General features: G+C 43.6%; 1 protein-coding gene across 1 annotated transcript; it reads right to left on the bottom strand.

The window, feature by feature from the left end:
• Nucleotides 1-1,005: 1,005 nt before the first annotated feature.
• LOC143764942 (gastrula zinc finger protein XlCGF66.1-like) lies at nt 1,006-11,313 on the bottom strand. The gene is made up of 5 exons (XM_077251085.1): nt 11,271-11,313; nt 2,849-2,965; nt 2,421-2,606; nt 2,213-2,336; nt 1,006-2,135 (listed from the first exon to the last, which is right to left on the bottom strand). Exons 2-5 carry the CDS (start codon nt 2,924-2,926, stop codon nt 1,144-1,146), a joined length of 1,380 nt encoding a protein of 459 aa, XP_077107200.1. The 5' UTR covers nt 2,927-2,965; nt 11,271-11,313; the 3' UTR covers nt 1,006-1,143.
• Between the last annotated feature and the right edge of the window lie 7,420 nt (nt 11,314-18,733).

Below are 18,733 nucleotides of genomic sequence, written 5' to 3'. Positions count from 1 at the left end.
TTTGGGTACATCTCCATTGGTGTCCTTAGCACGTTATCAATAGCTTCTAGATTATGTCATGTATGTAGCATTATTTGGCAATTATTATTTTCCAATTATACAATGTTGGATTTTTCATGCTACCACACTGCCGTCTTGTTTAGAATCTAGTAACAAACCAGACAGCACCTAAGTCAGCGAACCGACGTATGACGCACCAGTACGTCATATGTCGGTAATGGTGAACAGGTTTACATCAGCAGGTGGAGCTCCACTTCACCAGCAGCTGTTAGAGGCAGATGATGACTGAATAATTTAGCCATCATCTGCTGGGAAAGATGCACACTTGGCTTCTGAGCAGGCATCAAAGTCAGGGACCCGGCTTATGATGTAACTGTACACATGTCGAGAAGGGGTTAAAATATGTATACAAGGATGAGATTGTTCAGGTCAGTATGATTGCAGCAATCATGTCACCAGATCATTTTTACCAAACGAATGAAGTAAAAAAAAAAAAAACTGACAAAATGAAAGTAAATTTTTTCCCAGTCTTTCAGTACAAAATATGGTATAGTGAATGGTGTCATGGAGGATTATAAGTCGTCCTGCAAAAATAAAAGCACACAAATGAAAGTTCTCCCATCCGGAATAGGTGTAACAGATTCCAACAATGGGTAGCACATCTTTAATGCTACAGAAAGGAAGTTTCTTTAATACAATACACTCACAAACATACCTAAAGTAAATGCCTGGTATAAAAGCAAAATATTTAGAATTGAGAGTCCTCAGTGGTTGATACCATCTTTTCAGTTAGCCATTAAAAGGTAACAAATTGCAAGCTTTCAAGACTACACAGGTCTCTTCATCAGGCATAGAAAGGACCTGAGTAGTCTCGAAAGCTTGCAATTTGTTACCATCTTTTCAGTTAGCCATTAAAAGGTATCAACCACTGAGGACTCTCAATTCTAAATATTTTTCTATCTACTGGATAACACGGTACAAAGATATATCTTTTCTGGTATAAAAGCAAAAATGACAGACTCCTGCCCAACCGTGGGTGGCTGCTTTTTACAAACTGAACATCATGAAACAGACATGAGAAAATGACTGGTCATGCAGAAAACGCTCTATTAATCGTTCTTGTACCATAAACTTAGTGGATGTTCACAAACTTAAAGGCACATTTTGTGTTCCTGATTGATGTATTCTTTGATGTTTGCAAAGATCACAAGTTCTCATGAAACGTTCTCCACACGTGCAACAGGCATAAGGTCTGTTTCCAAAGTGGCGTCTCATATGTAACTGAAGTTTTGATGTACTTGGGAAACACTTCTCACATAAGATACATTTAAACATTTCAATCTTTTTACCCCAATGAATCTTCATATGCCCCGCAAGTGATGATTTGGTGTAGAACGCTCTCCCACACTTGGTACAAGTCAACAGATTATGTTTCACAGGTGGTTCTGCTGGAAAAGTCACAACTGCCATGGTCCCTTTCTGAAGTATTTTTTCTGCTAAGTGAATTCCTTGATGTGCCACTAATTCATCCATGGACAAAAAACATTTCTTGCACTCAGAACAAGAATATTGTACACAAATATTATTGGTTCTGGTTTGTAACTTCAAAAGAGATGGACCTTCTTCACCATTTGTTGACTGATGTTGTGTATAGAACATGGGGTTTCCTCCACTACATGAGGCTGGTTCCTTACTATCATGAGATAAAGATTGTTGTGTATAAAGATTAAGATTTGCTACAGTTTCGACTTCTTGAATGTCTCCTTTAGCCCCATTATGAGTAAGTAGATACAGTGTATGAGAATTGGGTGTACTTTTGAGGTCTTTGAAATTCCTTCCACTACATGAGCTTGCCTCCTTCTTAGTAGAAATAGATGGCCTAATGTTTCGGTATGTGCGAGTTCCACCATTATGTTTGACTGGTTTGTCTTTAACATGATTGAATGGATTGTGTTGTGTAGGTTCTGTGAGATTTCTTCCGTCACATGAAACTAGTTCTTCCCTAATAGGAGAAGGAGGATCCTGTTGTATATTATCTGTAGGTTTATAAATATTGGGGTTTGTTAAGTTTTGTTCATGTAGTTCCACCTTCGTCTTCTTTGATGGATGTTCATTTGCATCATCTTTAAATACACCTATAGAAAAGAGCAGCAGATAGTTAGACTTTTTTATATTATAATATATTATGTGACTACTAATATATGCCACTGACCTAATGATGTGAGTGGCTGGAGGTCGTCCATCATGACGTCCTTGTATGTTTCCTTGTGCTCTTCTACATAGTCCCACTCCTCCATGGAGAAATAGACACCAACATCCTGACACCTTACAGGAACCTGACACACAATGATACAGTCATCATCCAAACCCATTATCCCTTGTGTACCATATAATACCCCAGTATTCCCAGCAACGCTCACCTCTTGAGTCAGTAGCTTGATCATTTTGTTGGTGAGGTCTAGGATCTTCTTCTTATAGTTTGGTTCATGTATCAATGATGGAGGCAAAGGTGTGTGAATATCCTTCAGCTCCCTCCAACTTCCTTCTGCAACTTGAAGACAGTTATTCTTTACTTTTCCTCTTGGCTTCCTCACAACAAAGTAATCCTGTAGAATGAGAGAGAATGATATAATTAAGGAACATTGATTCATAATTGACACCCCCTATAATACTTTGTCACATCGCTTTCATAAACAGCTGCAGTTCACTGAAGAACAAGACATCATCTTACATCCAGAAGATGTTAGTCTAGTGAGACATGTTCTCTCGTTTATTCTTTGTGATTACATGATGGTTATTCTAGTAAATATAAGTGAAACCACATGCCACAATTCCCAGAACCTCTTACCTCCCCTGTCAGCAAGAAGATGATCTCCAGGGTGAGGTTTAGGGCCTGCTCAGTTGGATCATTCTGGTTTTTGTCCATGTTCAGTGATACAGTTGAGAAATACCTCAGACATGAAATCTGGAATGAGAAGATGGATTCGGTAAATTGTATTAGCTAAATATTCTTTCTTTTTGTGGCATTGCAAGCGGTATGCATGTGCACTCATGTTGTATGATGACATCTTGTATGTCGGGTTCATTCCAATGTGATGGCATTAAAATGACTAACACTTAAAGAAGCCCTCCTCCCATCAACGTTTTTATGCTCTTAATACCGTATATACTCGAGTATAAGCCGACCAGAGTATAAGCCGAGACCCCTAATTTTGCCACAAAAAACTGGGAAAACTTAATGACTCGAGTATAAGCCTAGAGTGGAAAATGCAGCAGCTACCGGTAAATTTCAAAAATAAAAATAGATACCAATAAAAGTAAAATTAATTGAGACATCAGTAGGTTAAGTGTTTTTTAATATCCATATTGAATCAGGAGCCCCATATAATGCTCCATATAGTTCATGATGGGCCCCATAAGATGCTCCATATTAAAATATGCCCCATATAATGCTGCACAAATATTAATAATGGCCCCATAAGATGCTCCATAGAGACATTTGCCCCATATAATGCTGCACAAATGCTGATTATGGCCCCATAAGATGCTCCATAAAGATATTTGCCCCATATAATGCTCCATAAAAGTTGATTATTTCCCCATAAGATGCTCCATAGGAAAATAGCCCCATATAATGCTGCATAAAAGTAGATTATGGCCCCATAAAATGCAGTTTATGCTGATATTATTAACTGTACGGTATATCTGCTGCTGCTGCAATTAAAAAATAAATAAATGACATACTCACCTCTCGTCGCTGCTCCTCAGCGTCCTCCGCAGTGACTATTCAGGCAGAGGGCTGTGCGCACAGTAACACGTCATCGTGCCCTCTGACCTGAACGTCACAGACAGAGGACGTGGAAAACAGAGTCCGGCGGTGGGACGAGGAGAGGTGAATATCGCGCAATGCCTCCGTTATACTCACCTGCTCCTGGCGCGGTCCCGGCAGCTTCTTCCTGTAGTGAGCGGTCACATGGCACCGCTCATTAAAGTAATGAATATGCGGCTCCACCCCAATGGGAGTGGAGTCGAGTCCATATTCATTACTGTAATGAGCGGTATCACGTGACCGCTCAACACAGGAAGAAGCTGCCGGCGCCCGGAGAACCAGTGACCTGCAGGGGCCGTGCCAGGAGCAGGTGAGTGTGATTAGACAGCTGCCGCTCCCCCTCCACCACCGACCCCCTGGGACAATGTCGAGTATAAGCCGAGAGGGGCAATTTCAGTCTAAAAAAATGGGCTGAAATTCTCAGATTATACTAGAGTATATACGGTATATTGCAATCCTCATATTACAAAGCACTGTGTACTTAGAATTGCGCATTTTGCCCTTCTACCAGGCTATGTTCACACTACGCATTTTTGCTGCTATTTTTTTCTGCAGCAAAAGCTGTTCTCTTGGCAGGAAAGAAGCTGTGTGCCTGATAAAGTTTATTCCCATAAAAAAAAAATCTCATTCCATTAAATCTAACCTAATACCTGTTATATTTTGCTGCGGATTTTCAGCATTTATTCACCACCCATTACTTTCAATGGGTGAAAAATGCAGAAAAACAGCTGAAAGAAGTGACAGGCTCTTTTGTGCAAAACAACATGCAAAGCACTAAATCCTGATGACAAAAAAAACCAAGGTGTGTGAATGAGATTTCTGACATCTCATAGACATAACTGGTACTGTAAAACGCTGCTGAAAATTTGCATTAAAAAATATGCCTAGTGTGAACATAGCCTAATTAGGTCTATGACATCGCGTGATCAAGAACAGGCTGGCTGAACCCTTCTCAGCTCTATGTAGAAGATGAAGTCTCATTTCTCTGCACAAGTCCTCATTACAGCTACAAGTCTTCACCACTGCAAAGTCCTTGGCAGCCCAACTCCATCTCCTCTTCACCTCCTAACTTCAGCAGCTCTGCTTCTCTTTGCAGTGATACAGAATGCTTCTTTAAAGGGATCCCGTCATGTGCAAAAACACCATTTACCTGCAGATATAGGGATAATCTGCAGGAAAATAGCATTTAAAGGGAGTCTATCAGCACACAATGACTGTTCAAACCAAGTACAGACGCTCGATGCACCCTTGGCTTAGCAAAATACTTAAAGGGAACCTGTCACCCCCCCCAGGGCGTTCGCAAGTAAAAGTGCCACCTTCAGCAGCACTAAGGCTGCATTCTGTGAAGGTGGCTCTTATGTTTCTTGATCCCTAGTAACACTGAAATATTGACTTATAAATTGCGCCCCATACCTGTATTGAGTCCCAGAGATTGGGAGGATGGACGGCTGGGAGGCGGCTGAAACAGGGGGAGACACCATACCTCTGGGACTCAATACAGGTATGGGGCGCAATTTATAAAACTCATTACTTCAGTGTTACTAGGGATCAGAAACATAAGAACCACTGTCACAGATTGCAGCCTTAGTGCTGCTGAAGGTGGCGCTTTTACTTAAAAATGCCCTGGGGGGTGACAAGTTCCCTTTAAGAGCACATTGCTATCCATCTCTGCCTCTAAAAAGCAAGAGCTATCAAGCAAAATAGAGAGAGAGGCATAGATAGAGGGAAGACAAGCAGTTAGGAAGGTGCACTATAAGGGAATCAACCCTCCTAAGCTGTCTATATGGGCATGTAGCACATAGGAAGCGGAATAAAATTACACCTTGATATCTGCGGTCCGATGTATTGTTTCAGAAAAGTGCATGTTCTTAATATGTAAATGAGCTATTAAGATCTATGGGCCAGACACAAATGTGCATGAATCTGCCTCCAGAGCTTATTTTAGACTAGATGGTGGCCCAATTCTAACGCATCGGGTATTCTAGAATATGTATGTAGTTTATTTATGAAGATTTCAGAATAATACAATGAATACACGGGATTCGGCCGGCCGGGCGCGACCAATTAGCGAAGTGTGGTTCAAATCCCGCGCCAATTCGCGGCCGGACTGCGCCTGTCGCTGATTGTTTGCGGCCGGCCGCAACTAATAAGTAAAGCCAGGGCCAGCTGCAGGTTTTTGAGGGCCCCGAGCGAAAGAGACTCACAGCCCACGTAGCAAATAACACAGCCCACGTAGTATATAGCACAGCCACGTGGTAAATAGCACAGCCACGTAGTATATAGCACAGGCACGTACTATATAGCACAGTTACGTAGTATATAGCACAGCCACGTAGTATATAGCAGACACGTAGTATACACCGCGTGCAGAACTATTAGGCAAGTTGCATTTTGATCACATGATACTTTTTATACATGTTGTCCTACTCCAAGCTGTTCAGGCGTGAAAGCCAACTACCAGTTAAGTAAATCAGGTGATGTGCATCTCTGTAATGAGGAGCGGTGTTGTCTAATGACATCAACACCCTATATAAGGTGTGCTTAATTATTAGGCAACTTCCTTTGGCAAAATGGGTCAGAAGAGAGATTTGACGGGCTCTGAAAAGTCCAAAATTGTGAGATGTCTTGCAGAGGGATGCAGCAGTCTTGAAATTGCCAAACTTTTGAAGCGTGGTCACCGAACAATCAAGCGTTTCATGGCAAATAGCCAACAGGGTCGCAAGAATCGTGTTCGGCAAAAAAGGCACAAAATAACTGCCCATGAATTGAGGAAAATCAAGAGTGAAGCTGCCAAGATGCCATTTGCCACCAGTTTTGCCATATTTCAGAGCTGCAACGTTACTGGAGTAACAAAAAGCACAAGGTGTGCAATACTCAGGGACATGGCCAAGGTAAGGAAGGCTGAAAAACGACCACCTTTGAACAGGAAACATAAGAGAAAACGTCAAGACTGGGCCAAGAAATATCTTAAGACTGACTTTTCAAAGGTATTATGGACTGATGAAATGAGAGTGACTCTTGATGGGCCAGAGGCTGGATCAGTAAAGGGCAGAGAGCTCCACTCCGATGCCAGCAAGGTGGAGGTGGGGTACTGGTATGGGCTGGTATCATCAAAGATGAACTTGTGGGACCTTTTCAGGTTGAGGATGGAGTGAAGCTCAACTCCCAGACCTACTGCCAGTTTTTGGAAGACAACTTCTTCAAGCAGTGGTACAGGAAGAAGTCGGTATCATTCAAGAAAAACATGATTTTCATGCAGGACAATGCTCCATCACATGTCTCCAGCAACTCCACAGCGTGGCTGGCCAGTAAAGGTCTCAAAGAAGAAAAAATAATGACATGGCCCCCTTGTTCACCTGATCTGAACCACATAGAGAACCTGTCGTCCCTCATAAAATGTGAGATCTACAGGGAGGGAAAACAGTACACCTCTCGGAACAGTGTCTGGGAGGCTGTGGTGGCTGCTGCACACAATGTTGATCGTAAACAGATCAAGCAACTGACAGAATCTATGGATGGAAGGCTGCTGAGTGTCATCATAAAGAAAAGTGGCTATACTGGTCACTAATTTTTTGGGGTTTTGTTTTTGCATGTCAAAAATGTTTATTTCTAAATTTTGTGCAGTTATATTGGTTGACCTGGTGAAAATAAACAAGTGAGATGGTAATATTTGGTTTTTATCAAGTTGCCTAATAATTCTGCACAGTAATAGTTACCTGCACAAACAGATATCCTCATAAGATAGCCAAATCTAAAAAAAAAACCACTCCAACTTCCAAAAATATTAAGCTTTGTTATTTGAGTCTTTTGGGTTGATTGAGAACATAGTTGTTGATCAATCTACTAAATAATTGTCTAAGGGTCACTTCCGTCTTTCTGTCTGTCCTTCTATCTGTCACGGATATTCATTGGTCGCGGCCTCTGTCTGTCATGGAATCCAAGTCGCTGATTGGTCGTGGCAAAACGCCCACGACCATTGCCACGACCAATCAGCGACGCGCAGTCTGGAAGAAAATGGCCGCTCCTCACTCCCCGCACTCACTGCCCGGCGCCCGCATACACCCCTCCGGTCACCGCTCACACAGGGTTAATGCCGGCGGTAACAGACCGCGTTATGCCACGGGTAACGCACTCCGTTACCGCTGCTATTAACCCTGTGTGACCAAGTTTTTTATTATTGACGCAGCCTATGCAGCGTCAATAGTAAAAACATCTAATGTTAAAAATAATAATAAAAAAAAAAAAATTATTATATACTCGCCTACGCCGCCTTTCCCGCTCCTCGCGATGCAAGCGGCACGTTCCGGTGGCAAGGATGGTCTGGCAGAAGGACCTGCCATGACGTCACGGTCATGTGACCGCGACGTCATCACAAGTCCTGCGCGGAAAGGACCTGCCGTGACGGTCATGTGACTGCTACAAGGTCATGTGGCCGCGACATCATCACAGGTCCTGCGCGACAAGGACCTGCCGTGATGTCACGGTCATGTGACCGCGACACGGTCACGTGACCACGACGTCATCACATCCTGGGACCGGAAGCTGCCGCCTGCACCCCACACAGGCGACAGAGCTACAACGCGCCTGCGGAAGGTGAGTATATGTTAATTTTTTATTTTTTTAACCTGTCTCATACGTGGCTGGGCAATATACTACATAGCTGGGCAATATAATACATGGGCTGTGCAATATACTACGTGGCTCTGTGCTGTATACTACGTCACTGGGCAATATACTACGTGTCTGGGCAATATACTACGTAACTGGGCAATATACTATGTGGCTCTGTACTGTATACTACGTCACTGGGCAATATACAATGTAACAGGGCAATATACTACGTCACTGGGCAATATACTACGTAACTGGGCAATATACTACGTGGCTGGGCAATATACTACGTGGACGTACATATTCTAGAATACCCGATGCGTTAGAATCGGGCCACCATCTAGTAATAAGAATAATCCTCTAAAATGCAACTTGCCTAATAATTCTGCATACAGTGTATAGCAGCCACGTAGTATATAGCACAGGCACGTAGTATATAGCACAGCCCACGCAGAATATAACAGCCACATAGAATATAGCACAGCCACGTAGAATATTGCACAGCCACGTAGTATATTGCACAGCCACGTTGTATACTGCAGAGCCACGTAGTATATAGCACAGCCCACGTACTATATAACACAGCCACATAGTATATTGCACAGCCACGTAGTATATAGCAGAGCGACGTAGTATATAACACAGCCCACGCAGTATATAACACAGCCTACGTAGTATATAGCAGAGCGACGTAGTAGGTAACACAGCCCACACAGTATATAACACAGCCCACGTAGTATACAGCAATGTGGGCACCATATCCCTGTTAAAAAAATAATTAAAATAAAAAATAGTTATATACTCACCTTCCGGCGGCCCCTGGATCCAGCCCAGGCCATTAGCAATGCTCCTCGCGACGCTCCGTTCCCAGTAATGCCTTGCGACAATAACCCGTGCAGATGTAGCGGTCTCGCGAGACCGCTACATCATCTTCTTGCGAGACCGCTACATCATCACGGGTTGTTGCCTCAATGCATTCCTGGGACCAGAGTGTCGCGAGGGGCTGGAAAGGCTGCCGCGGACGCCGGAAGGTGAGAATATAATGATTTTTTTTTGTTATTATTATTTTTAACATTATATGTTTTTACTATTGATGCTGCATAGGCGGCATCAATAGTAAAAAGTTGGTCACACAGGGTTAACGGCAGCGTTAACGGACTGCGTTACACCGCATTATGCAGGGGTGTAACGCAGTCCATTTAACGGACTGCTAAAACGCTAATGTGGGCGCTGACTGGAGGGGAGTAGGGAGGGGCCAATTCGCGGCCGGACTGTGCCTGTCGCTGATTGGTCGCGGCCGGCTGGGAGCGACCAATCAGCAACGCGGGATTTCCGTGACAGAGAAACAGACAGACAGACAAACAGACGGAAGTGGACCTTAGACGATTTTATAGATAGATGAAAGGGGACGTTACCAGTGTGAGACATGTAATGGCTGACAGTCAGCTCTCCTGATCTACATGTCTCACACTGGTAACTCCCCCTTTCATGTAAAGTAAGCTCTGGAGGCAAATTCTCGGCCAGATCCTTGTCCAGCCCATAGATCCTAGCAGGTCATTTACATATAAGGAAAGTGTGAATTGCTCAGGAATAAGACATCAGATTGCATATACCATTTTATTCAACTTTCTATGACCTACATGCCCATATAGACAGCTTTAGAAGGTTGAGCTTACCAACAGATTCCCTTTAATGTTTTGCAATGCCAAGGGTGCACCAAGCGCCTGTACCTGGTTTGAACAGTCTGCGCTGACAGATTCCCTTTATACCCAGTGGAGCATTTAGTGTTGAGGGACTGTGGGCCTGTTCTTGACCTACCGTATGTACTAATTCATTGTCTTTTTGTATGTGATAGACATTTATGCATACAGGAGCTTCTCAAAAAAATAGAATATCATCAAAAAGTTAGTTTATTTCAGTTCTTCAATACAAAAAGTGAAACTCATTATATAGAGTCATCACAGATAGAGTGATCTATTTCAAGTGTTCATTTCCGTTGATGTTGAAGATTATGGCTTACTGCCATTACTTCGGCAATCTGCGGACATTACCAGCTCCATGTGCCCAACAATATAAGACGGTTTCAGGAGCTGCCAGCTATACATGCACTAGTCTGATACGTAAATTGGACCAGAGCACACTAGAATTTTTTTTTTCTTTTCTTTCTTACACATGGACGTAAAGTCCGTGAGTCAAATAGCCCATAGGCTAACACTGGTCCAAGTGCTCTCCATATGAGAGATTCTGTATTTGCACAGTTTGCATCACCCAGTTTCAATGTGTGTCGATCGGCACGCATTATACCCCTTTTAACCCAGCTTTATAGGGATTTCCAAAGTACATCGCTCTTTTAAGGTCCAAAATAGTTTTAACAATGAATGTACACTATTATGAAGTTTGGTGACCGGTCTGTTGTATATTATACTAGATGAAGAGCCCGATGTTGCCCGGGTATAGTTACTACCTGTGGTTAGTTATAACAAATAACGGTGGCAGTGAAGGGGCCTTATTCCTCCTGCACCTCACGCTCTTCCTTTATACGCATTATTCTGCAGCACAGCTTTTCTCCTTTATAGTCATCGCCTACGGCAGCACCTTACACTCCTCTTCCATATACAATTGGAAACACTTGATCCAGAGAGTTCCCTCCATGCCAGCAGTGCCCCGTCCTCTCCATGCCAGCAGTGGCCCTCCGCTGCTCTCAGGTCGTTCCCATTAACCCCTGAGTGCCCGGGCCGCACACTGACATGTAATCCCACAGCTGTAGGTGCCGCACACCACCGTTATTAGGCCTGCAGAGATCCATAGTGGGGCACGGGGGGTGACTTACGCCTTCTGCACGGGTTTGCGCCTCTTCCTGCTGGCGTACATGATGTTGGTGTTCATGTCACTGCTCTTCTCCAGCGCAGACTGACAGCGTGGGTTCCGCCTGTGTGTGGCGGGTTTCTTCTTTCCTCCTTCCTGCCCAGGCCAGCAGCTGGTGTACAGATCCAATCCCGGGTCCGGAGAGTTTCTGGGCCTTTCTCCTCTCTCTTCCCTGCTTGAAGTCTCAGTAGATGAGAGATCTTGGGCAGCCAAAGGACCTGTGATGATGTCACCACGTGACCAGTCACGTGCTTGGGAGGAGTCGTCAGACGCAGGGCTGTGCTGATGCTGGAGTAGAGGTGTCAGCTCATGTCACAGAGCACGGTCTTATATCACATCACTGGGAGAAGTATAGTAACCCCGTATACATGGGATCAGAGGGTTCCTGCAGCAGAGCTGTGTGTGCAATGTACAGGTGCATCTCACAAAATTAGAATATCAGCAAAAAGTTAATTTATTTTAGTTCTTCAAAACAAAAAGTGAAACTCATATTATATAGAGTCAATACAAACAGAGTGATATATTTCAAGTGTGTATTTCCGTTAATGTTGATGATTATGCCTTACAGCCAATGAAAACCAAAAGTCATTATCTCAGTAAATTAGAATACTTTATAACACCGGCTTGAAAAATGATTTTAACATCCGGAACGTTGGCCTACTGAAATGTATGTTCTGTAAATCAACTCAATACTTGATCTGGACTCCTTTGGCATCAATTACTGCATCAATGCGGCGTGGCATGGAGGCGATCAGTCTGTGGCACTGCTGAAGTGTTATGGAAGACCAGGTTGCTTGACAGCAGCCTTCAGCTCGTCTGCATTGTTGGGTCTGGTGTCTCATCTTGTTCTTGACAATACCTCATAGATTCTCTATGGGGTTAAGGTCAGGCGAGTTTGCTGGCCAATCAAGCACAGTGATACTGTTGTTTTTACACCAGGTATTGGTACTTTTGGCAGTGTGGACAGGTGCCAAGTCCTGCTAAATTTCCTGGTGGACGGCTACAATGACTTTGGTCTTGATAAAACACAGTGGACCTGTGAAGGAACAAATTATGAAAGGTTCTCCATTTTGTGCTAGATTCTCCATTTTGTGTTTTTGACTCCATTTTCTTGTTGCTTAAAGATAAATTCTGTTATTTAATTAGGTAAAAGGTTACAGCTGCCAGGAAGTAATTTTATCTTGTTGTTCACAAGCCTGGTATGCAACTAGGCTATGGTTCATAATTGGTATAAAGACCTTGAGTCTTCTGACTCGAGCCAGATAATAGATTCGGGGGTGTATCACTATACAAGACTGAGGCATCTGTTAGAAAAACACATACTATGCCAAAAAGACATGACCATATCTGTAGTTTCCATTTTTCCTGTATCCTCATGGGTTAAGTTTTTCCTGCATTCTTATAGGTTAAGAACTGTGAGCGTGTTCTTATGCTGATTGGTTGAAGTATAATTTCTATGACTATAAAAACTCATACACAATAAAACGGGGGCCAGAGATCTGTTCGATCCCCCATACAGAGGCACACGTCTCTGTCTGGTCATTTTCAGTTGCCGGCAACGCCCTGTAGATTAATTTGGAAATCACTGAGTTAACCGTGAAGGATCAATTTAGATCCTCCCTCAACAGTTGGCGCACGAGAACGTGGGGCCCCAAGCAGGAACGCCTCTGCCCCCCTGAGGACAACAAGACAAAGGACCCTCGGACCGGACACAGGCACTGGAAAATTGGGACTGATCATCCCCCACAACAACCACGGTAAGTTGGCAGTTATACTGTCCAGACTGACTGTTTGGTGTGGTTTTCCTGTGTATGTTGCTGCAAAGAGTATCTGATGTTTGTCCCCGAAGGTGGGATGATTTTTGGGTGGAATCATATAGAGGTGTAGTTCCGTTGGGAGTCCAGTGCTCGAACCGTACCTCATAAGGGACGGACATCCCGGATTGACCAGTGATGTAATTCTCTTTACAGTCAAAATATCCTGAATTCCTGATCACTGTTAGAATCAGGCGCGGTGAGGTGATCGAAGATTGGGTAGTATACGTAACTCAGGTATATATTGATTTAAATATATCCAGAGGATTCCGGAGGGAAGTCTAAGACGCCCTCCTCCTTTCACTGAGTACCGCGTTTTTGGGTTGTCCCAGCGGGGGACAGAGAGACCCAGTGGAATAAAACCGTAAGGCCGTCGGTATTATGCACGACTAAGTAAGGGTATTTAGCTCTAAAGGAGAATCAGTTTCCGTGGAAGAAGAAGATTTTGAATTGTGTGATGAATTTGATATTGTTAGCTCAAAGATGGGGAAAGAAATCTGTCTGGAATGCAGGGAAAATATTCTCAATTATTGTTTTTTTTTCCTAAGGTGTTCTGGTATGTGAATTGTGCGATGAAGATTTTGTAGAAATTAATTAAGTCTGAGAACTGCTGTATTCCGTTTCTGTGTTTATCTCTAAAATATCCGATGGGAGGGGTCGAGCAGCTGCGCTGTTGCTTTCTCCCTTCTGCGCTGAGGAATGCTGTGATTTTCTTTTCTATGCTGTGTTTCTGGTGTGGAGGGGGCACGCACGTGGCTGCGCTCTTGAGTTTCACTGTATTTTCTTGGGATAGTACCTCTGATGCTGGACATTAATTAACAAAATTTATCTAGGGGGGAATGTGAAGGAACAAATTATGAAAGGTTCTCCATTTTATGCTAGATTCTCCATTTTGTGTTTTTGACTCCATTTTCTTGTTGCTTAAAGATAAATTCTGTTATTTAATTAGGTAAAAGGTTACAGCTGCCAGGAAGTAATTTTATCTTGTTGTTCACAAGCCTGGTATGCAACTAGGCTATGGTTCATAATTGGTATAAAGACCTTGAGTCTTCTGACTCGAGCCAGATAATAGATTCGGGGGTGTATCACTATACAAGACTGAGGCATCTGTTAGAAAAACACATACTATGCCAAAAAGACATGACCATATCTGTAGTTTCCATTTTTCCTGTATCCTCATGGGTTAAGTTTTTCCTGCATTCTTATAGGTTAAGAACTGTGAGCGTGTTCTTATGCTGATTGGTTGAAGTATAATTTCTATGACTATGAAAACTCATACACAATAAAACGGGGGCCAGAGATCTGCTCGATCCCCCATACAGAGGCACACGTCTCCGTCTGGTAATTTTCAGTTGCCGGCAACGCCCTGTAGATTAATTTGGAAATCACTGAGTTAACCGTGAAGGATCAATTTAGATCCTCCCTCAACAGACCTACACCAGCAGATAACATGGCTCCCCAAACCATCACTGATTATGGATACTTCACACTAGACCTTGGAAATCAAGGTCCCAGAGTCTGGAGGAAGAGTGGAGAGACAGACAATCCAAGCTCCTTGAGGTCTAGTGTGAGGTTTCCACAATCAGTGATGGTTTGGGGAGCCATGTCATCTGCTGGTGTAGGTCCACTGTGTTTTATCAAGACCAAAGTCATTGCAGCCGTCCACCAGGCAATTTTAGAGCACTTCATGCTTCCCTCTGCTGACAAGATTTTTGGAAATGGAAATTTCATTCTCTAGCAGGACTTGGCACCTGTCCACACTGCCAAAAGTATTAATACCTGGTTTAAAAACAACAATATCACTGTGCTTTATTGGCCAGCCAGTATGTAACATAATACGCCTGCACTCGTCAGTAGAAATGTCCCTTTTCCACGTCTGTGACCAATACTTAAGTCTGGGGGCAGATATAGATTATATATCATACTGGATCTTCATTAAAGTATCATTATACCGTTATGTTCAGCAAGATACATAACTTCGTGCACATATATCTCAGTCCACCACTCTCCTTATACCCACATACTGTGCCCATAAAACCACACACCATCCACACCCACATACCATGACTGTATAACACACACACTGCATATCTCGTATTTTTCGGACTATAAGACAGACTGTTGGGGGGGTGTGACCGGATGCTGAATGTGACCGACGCCTAGTCTGTGAGGGTTCCAAGCCACGAGGCTGTCAGCAGCTCATGCCGGCTTCATAGAGTTTCTCAGCCACCAAGGACTTTTTATTACAGCTGCTTCCCGTTTCTGACGCTTCTTTGAGAGGTACTATAAGCTGCTTCTCCTTTCACGGAGCTGTACTGAACGAAGACAGACTGTTTTTCTCCAAAAGTGTGGAGGAAGATGGGTGGTGCGTCTTATGGTCTGGATGTACATGCTCTGGCTGTGGATGGGGAAGTGGGAGCGGAAGGCAGGACCGGTGGCTGCAGCTAACTCCTGTGCCCACTGCTAAAGAGAAATGAATATTCACTGCACTCCACGCCCATGGGAGTAGAAAGCGGTGAAAATTAATTTCTCTTTAATAGCGGACACGCTGTCAGCCTCAAAATTCATGCAGCTGCCGGGCTTTCATGTGTAGCCGGTACGTAACGGACTGAATATTCACGCTCAGGTGTCCTCCGAGTATTTTTTTTGTGCTCGGAGATTTAGTTTTCATCGCCGCAGCTGAATGATTTACATCTGTTAGCCAGCATAAGTACATGTGGGGGTTGCCTGGTTGCTAGGGAATCCCCACATATAATCAAGCTGGCTAAGATGTAAATCATTCAGCTGAGGTGAGGAAAACAATCTCCGAGCAGTCATAAATACTCGGAGGTCACCCAAGCGTGCTCGAGAAATCTCGAGTAACGAGTATATTCGCTCATCACTACTCTCCACTCCCACAGGAATGGAGAGAAGTGAATATTCATTCCCTTTAGTAGTGGGCACACGTGAATGCCCGGCGGATGCAGGAAGCCGGCGGCTGCGGCTAACACTGTGCCCACTATTAAAGATCAGTGAATATTCACTGTTCCACACGCCTATAGTCCAGGCATGGGGAGTGGGGAGCAGTGAGTATTCAAGCAGCTGTCCTCTGCTTGTAGGCAGAGCATGATATCACTGCCATGCGCTGCTTACAAGCATAAATCAGCTGCTGGCAACGCAACAGGAAGCTGCAAGGGAGAGCAGGAAGGTAAGTAGAATGGTTTGGGGTTTTTTTAACGTTTTTCTGATGGGGCCATGCATAACGGGATGGGAGAAAAGCATACCAGGATAGGAAGGAGGGGGCCATGCATACCAGGCCGGACATGGGGGCAAAGCATACCATAATAGGGAGGGGGACCATGCTTACCAGGATAGGGATGGGGGGGCAATGTATACCTGGATTAGGGAGATGTACATACCAGAATAGGGGATATTAGTACAGAATTGACCAAATTTTTTGCTTCTTTTTTTTTTCTTTTTAAATAATATACTGTATAAAGTTCTCCCCACTGCACACATACTATGCCCATATAATACACTGTTTATAGTTCTCCCCACCGTACACATACTATGCCCATATAATACACTGTATATAGCTCTCCCCTCCGTGCATACTGCGCCCATATAATACACTGTATATAGCCCTCCCCACCGTACACATACTATGCCCATATAATACACTGTATATAGCTCTCCCCACCGTACACATACTACGCCTATATAATACACTGTATATAGTTCTCCCCACCGTATACATACTATGCCCATATAATACACTGTATATAGTTCTCCCCACCGTACACATACTATGCCCATATAATACACTGTATATAGCTCTCCCCACCGTACACATACTATGCCCGTATAATACACTGTATATAGCTCTCCCCACCGTACACATACTATGCCCGTATAATACACTGTATATAGCTGTCCCCACCGTACACATACTACGCCCGTATAATACACTGTATAGCTCTCCCCACCGTACACATACTACGCCCGTATAATACACTGTGTATAGCTCTCCCCACCGTACACATACTACGCCCGTATAATACACTGTATATAGCTCTCCCCACCGTACACATACTATGCCCATATAATACACTGTATATAGCTCTCCCCACCGTACACATACTATGCCCGTATAATACACTGTATATAGCTCTCCCCACCGTACACATACTATGCCCGTATAATACACTGTGTATAGCTCTCCCCACCGTACATACTATGCCCGTATAATACACTGTATATAGCTCTCCCCACCGTACACATACTATGCCCGTATAATACACTGTGTATAGCTCTCCCCGCCGTACACATACTACGCCCGTATAATACACTGTGTATAGCTCTCCCCGCCGTACACATACTACGCCCGTATAATACACTGTATATAGCTCTCCCCACCGTACACATACTATGCCCGTATAATACACTGTATATAGCTCTCCCCACCGTACACATACTATGCCCGTATAATACACTGTGTATAGCTCTCCCCACCGTACATACTATGCCCGTATAATACACTGTATATAGCTCTCCCCACCGTACACATACTATGCCCGTATAATACACTGATCCCATCTTAAATCAATTGTTGCCCGCTACTCCCAGTATTACAGTCAGACGTTCTAAAAATCTACGGGACCACCTTGTACACAGCCACTACCAAGGAGAAACTAAATCCACCTTTTTGGATATGGGTCGTCCTGCGTGTGGCTGCACTCCTTGTGGCCGGTGCGTCGCCTGCCCCAATGTCGAGCGTACCCGCACCTTCTTCAATTCTGCAGGTACTAAGATATATGATATTTGGAAGCACATCTCGTGTAATTCACGTTATGTGGTTTATTTTGCGACCTGTCCTTGCAATTTAATATATATCGGCATGACCACTCGCCAACTTAAGGTGCGGGTGCGTGAGCATGTTTTGGGGATTGAGGCGGCGGTCGGCCAGGAGGATGTTGCCGCGCTCAGGACGATACCACGGCATTTTAAAATCTACCATGACTGTGACAGTTCCCTCCTCAGGGTCAGGGGAATTGACATTATTACCCCTGGTATTCGTGGGGGGAACCTGAGTCAGAGATTGGCACGCTGTGAGACAAGATGGATCTGGGCTTTGGACACTGTCCAGCCCAAAGGGTTAAATGAAACAATTAGCTTTGTTCCTTTTTTGTGAGTGTGCTCTCTCTCTCTCTCGGGCCTTTTTTTACAATAATTTCTATAATATTCTCCACGATCCATGTGCATGTATAGGCGTTCTCGTTGTTTTTAACTTTGTTTTATTCTTTTTTATTTAGTAAACATCCACGTTTTTTCTCCGTTTGGTGAATGTATGGCAGCCACTTCGTTTGGACATTCTATGTATCATTGGATGGATTGATTATTATCCCTGCACAACATATATGGCCGTTATAACATTCCAAATGTAATTTTGAGTATTATGTGTATCCCTGTATTTTGTTGTAATATTATATTCAACTGCTGTATATGTTTGTAGGCATCATCATGAGATTTCAGTGTATCCATGTACTGATTGAAGTCCTTATCTTATGTTGTTATAATACTGTATATGTGTGTGGGTACTATTGAAGTACATCTATGTGCCCTTTGTTTAGGTGGT

Source organism: Ranitomeya variabilis, chromosome 4 (assembly GCF_051348905.1).
Source record: "Ranitomeya variabilis isolate aRanVar5 chromosome 4, aRanVar5.hap1, whole genome shotgun sequence".
NCBI classification, from domain to species: Eukaryota; Metazoa; Chordata; class Amphibia; order Anura; family Dendrobatidae; genus Ranitomeya; species Ranitomeya variabilis.
Note: the sequence above shows the minus strand (reverse complement) of the source record. Positions and strands in the feature narration are given on the sequence as shown.

What these genes read in the sequence shown, in the direction of transcription:
- LOC143764942 (XM_077251085.1), bottom strand. Translation starts at nt 2,926, where the DNA reads ATGGACAAAAACCAGAATGATCCAACTGAGCAGGCCCTAAACCTCACC. An exon ending in TCAAGCTACTGACTCAAGAG is followed by an intron (nt 2,337 to 2,420) that starts GTGAGCGTTGCT and finishes ATTGTGTGTCAG; the next exon opens with GTTCCTGTAAGGTGTCAGGA. An exon ending in CCAGCCACTCACATCATTAG is followed by an intron (nt 2,136 to 2,212) that starts GTCAGTGGCATA and finishes TCTTTTCTATAG; the next exon opens with GTGTATTTAAAGATGATGCA.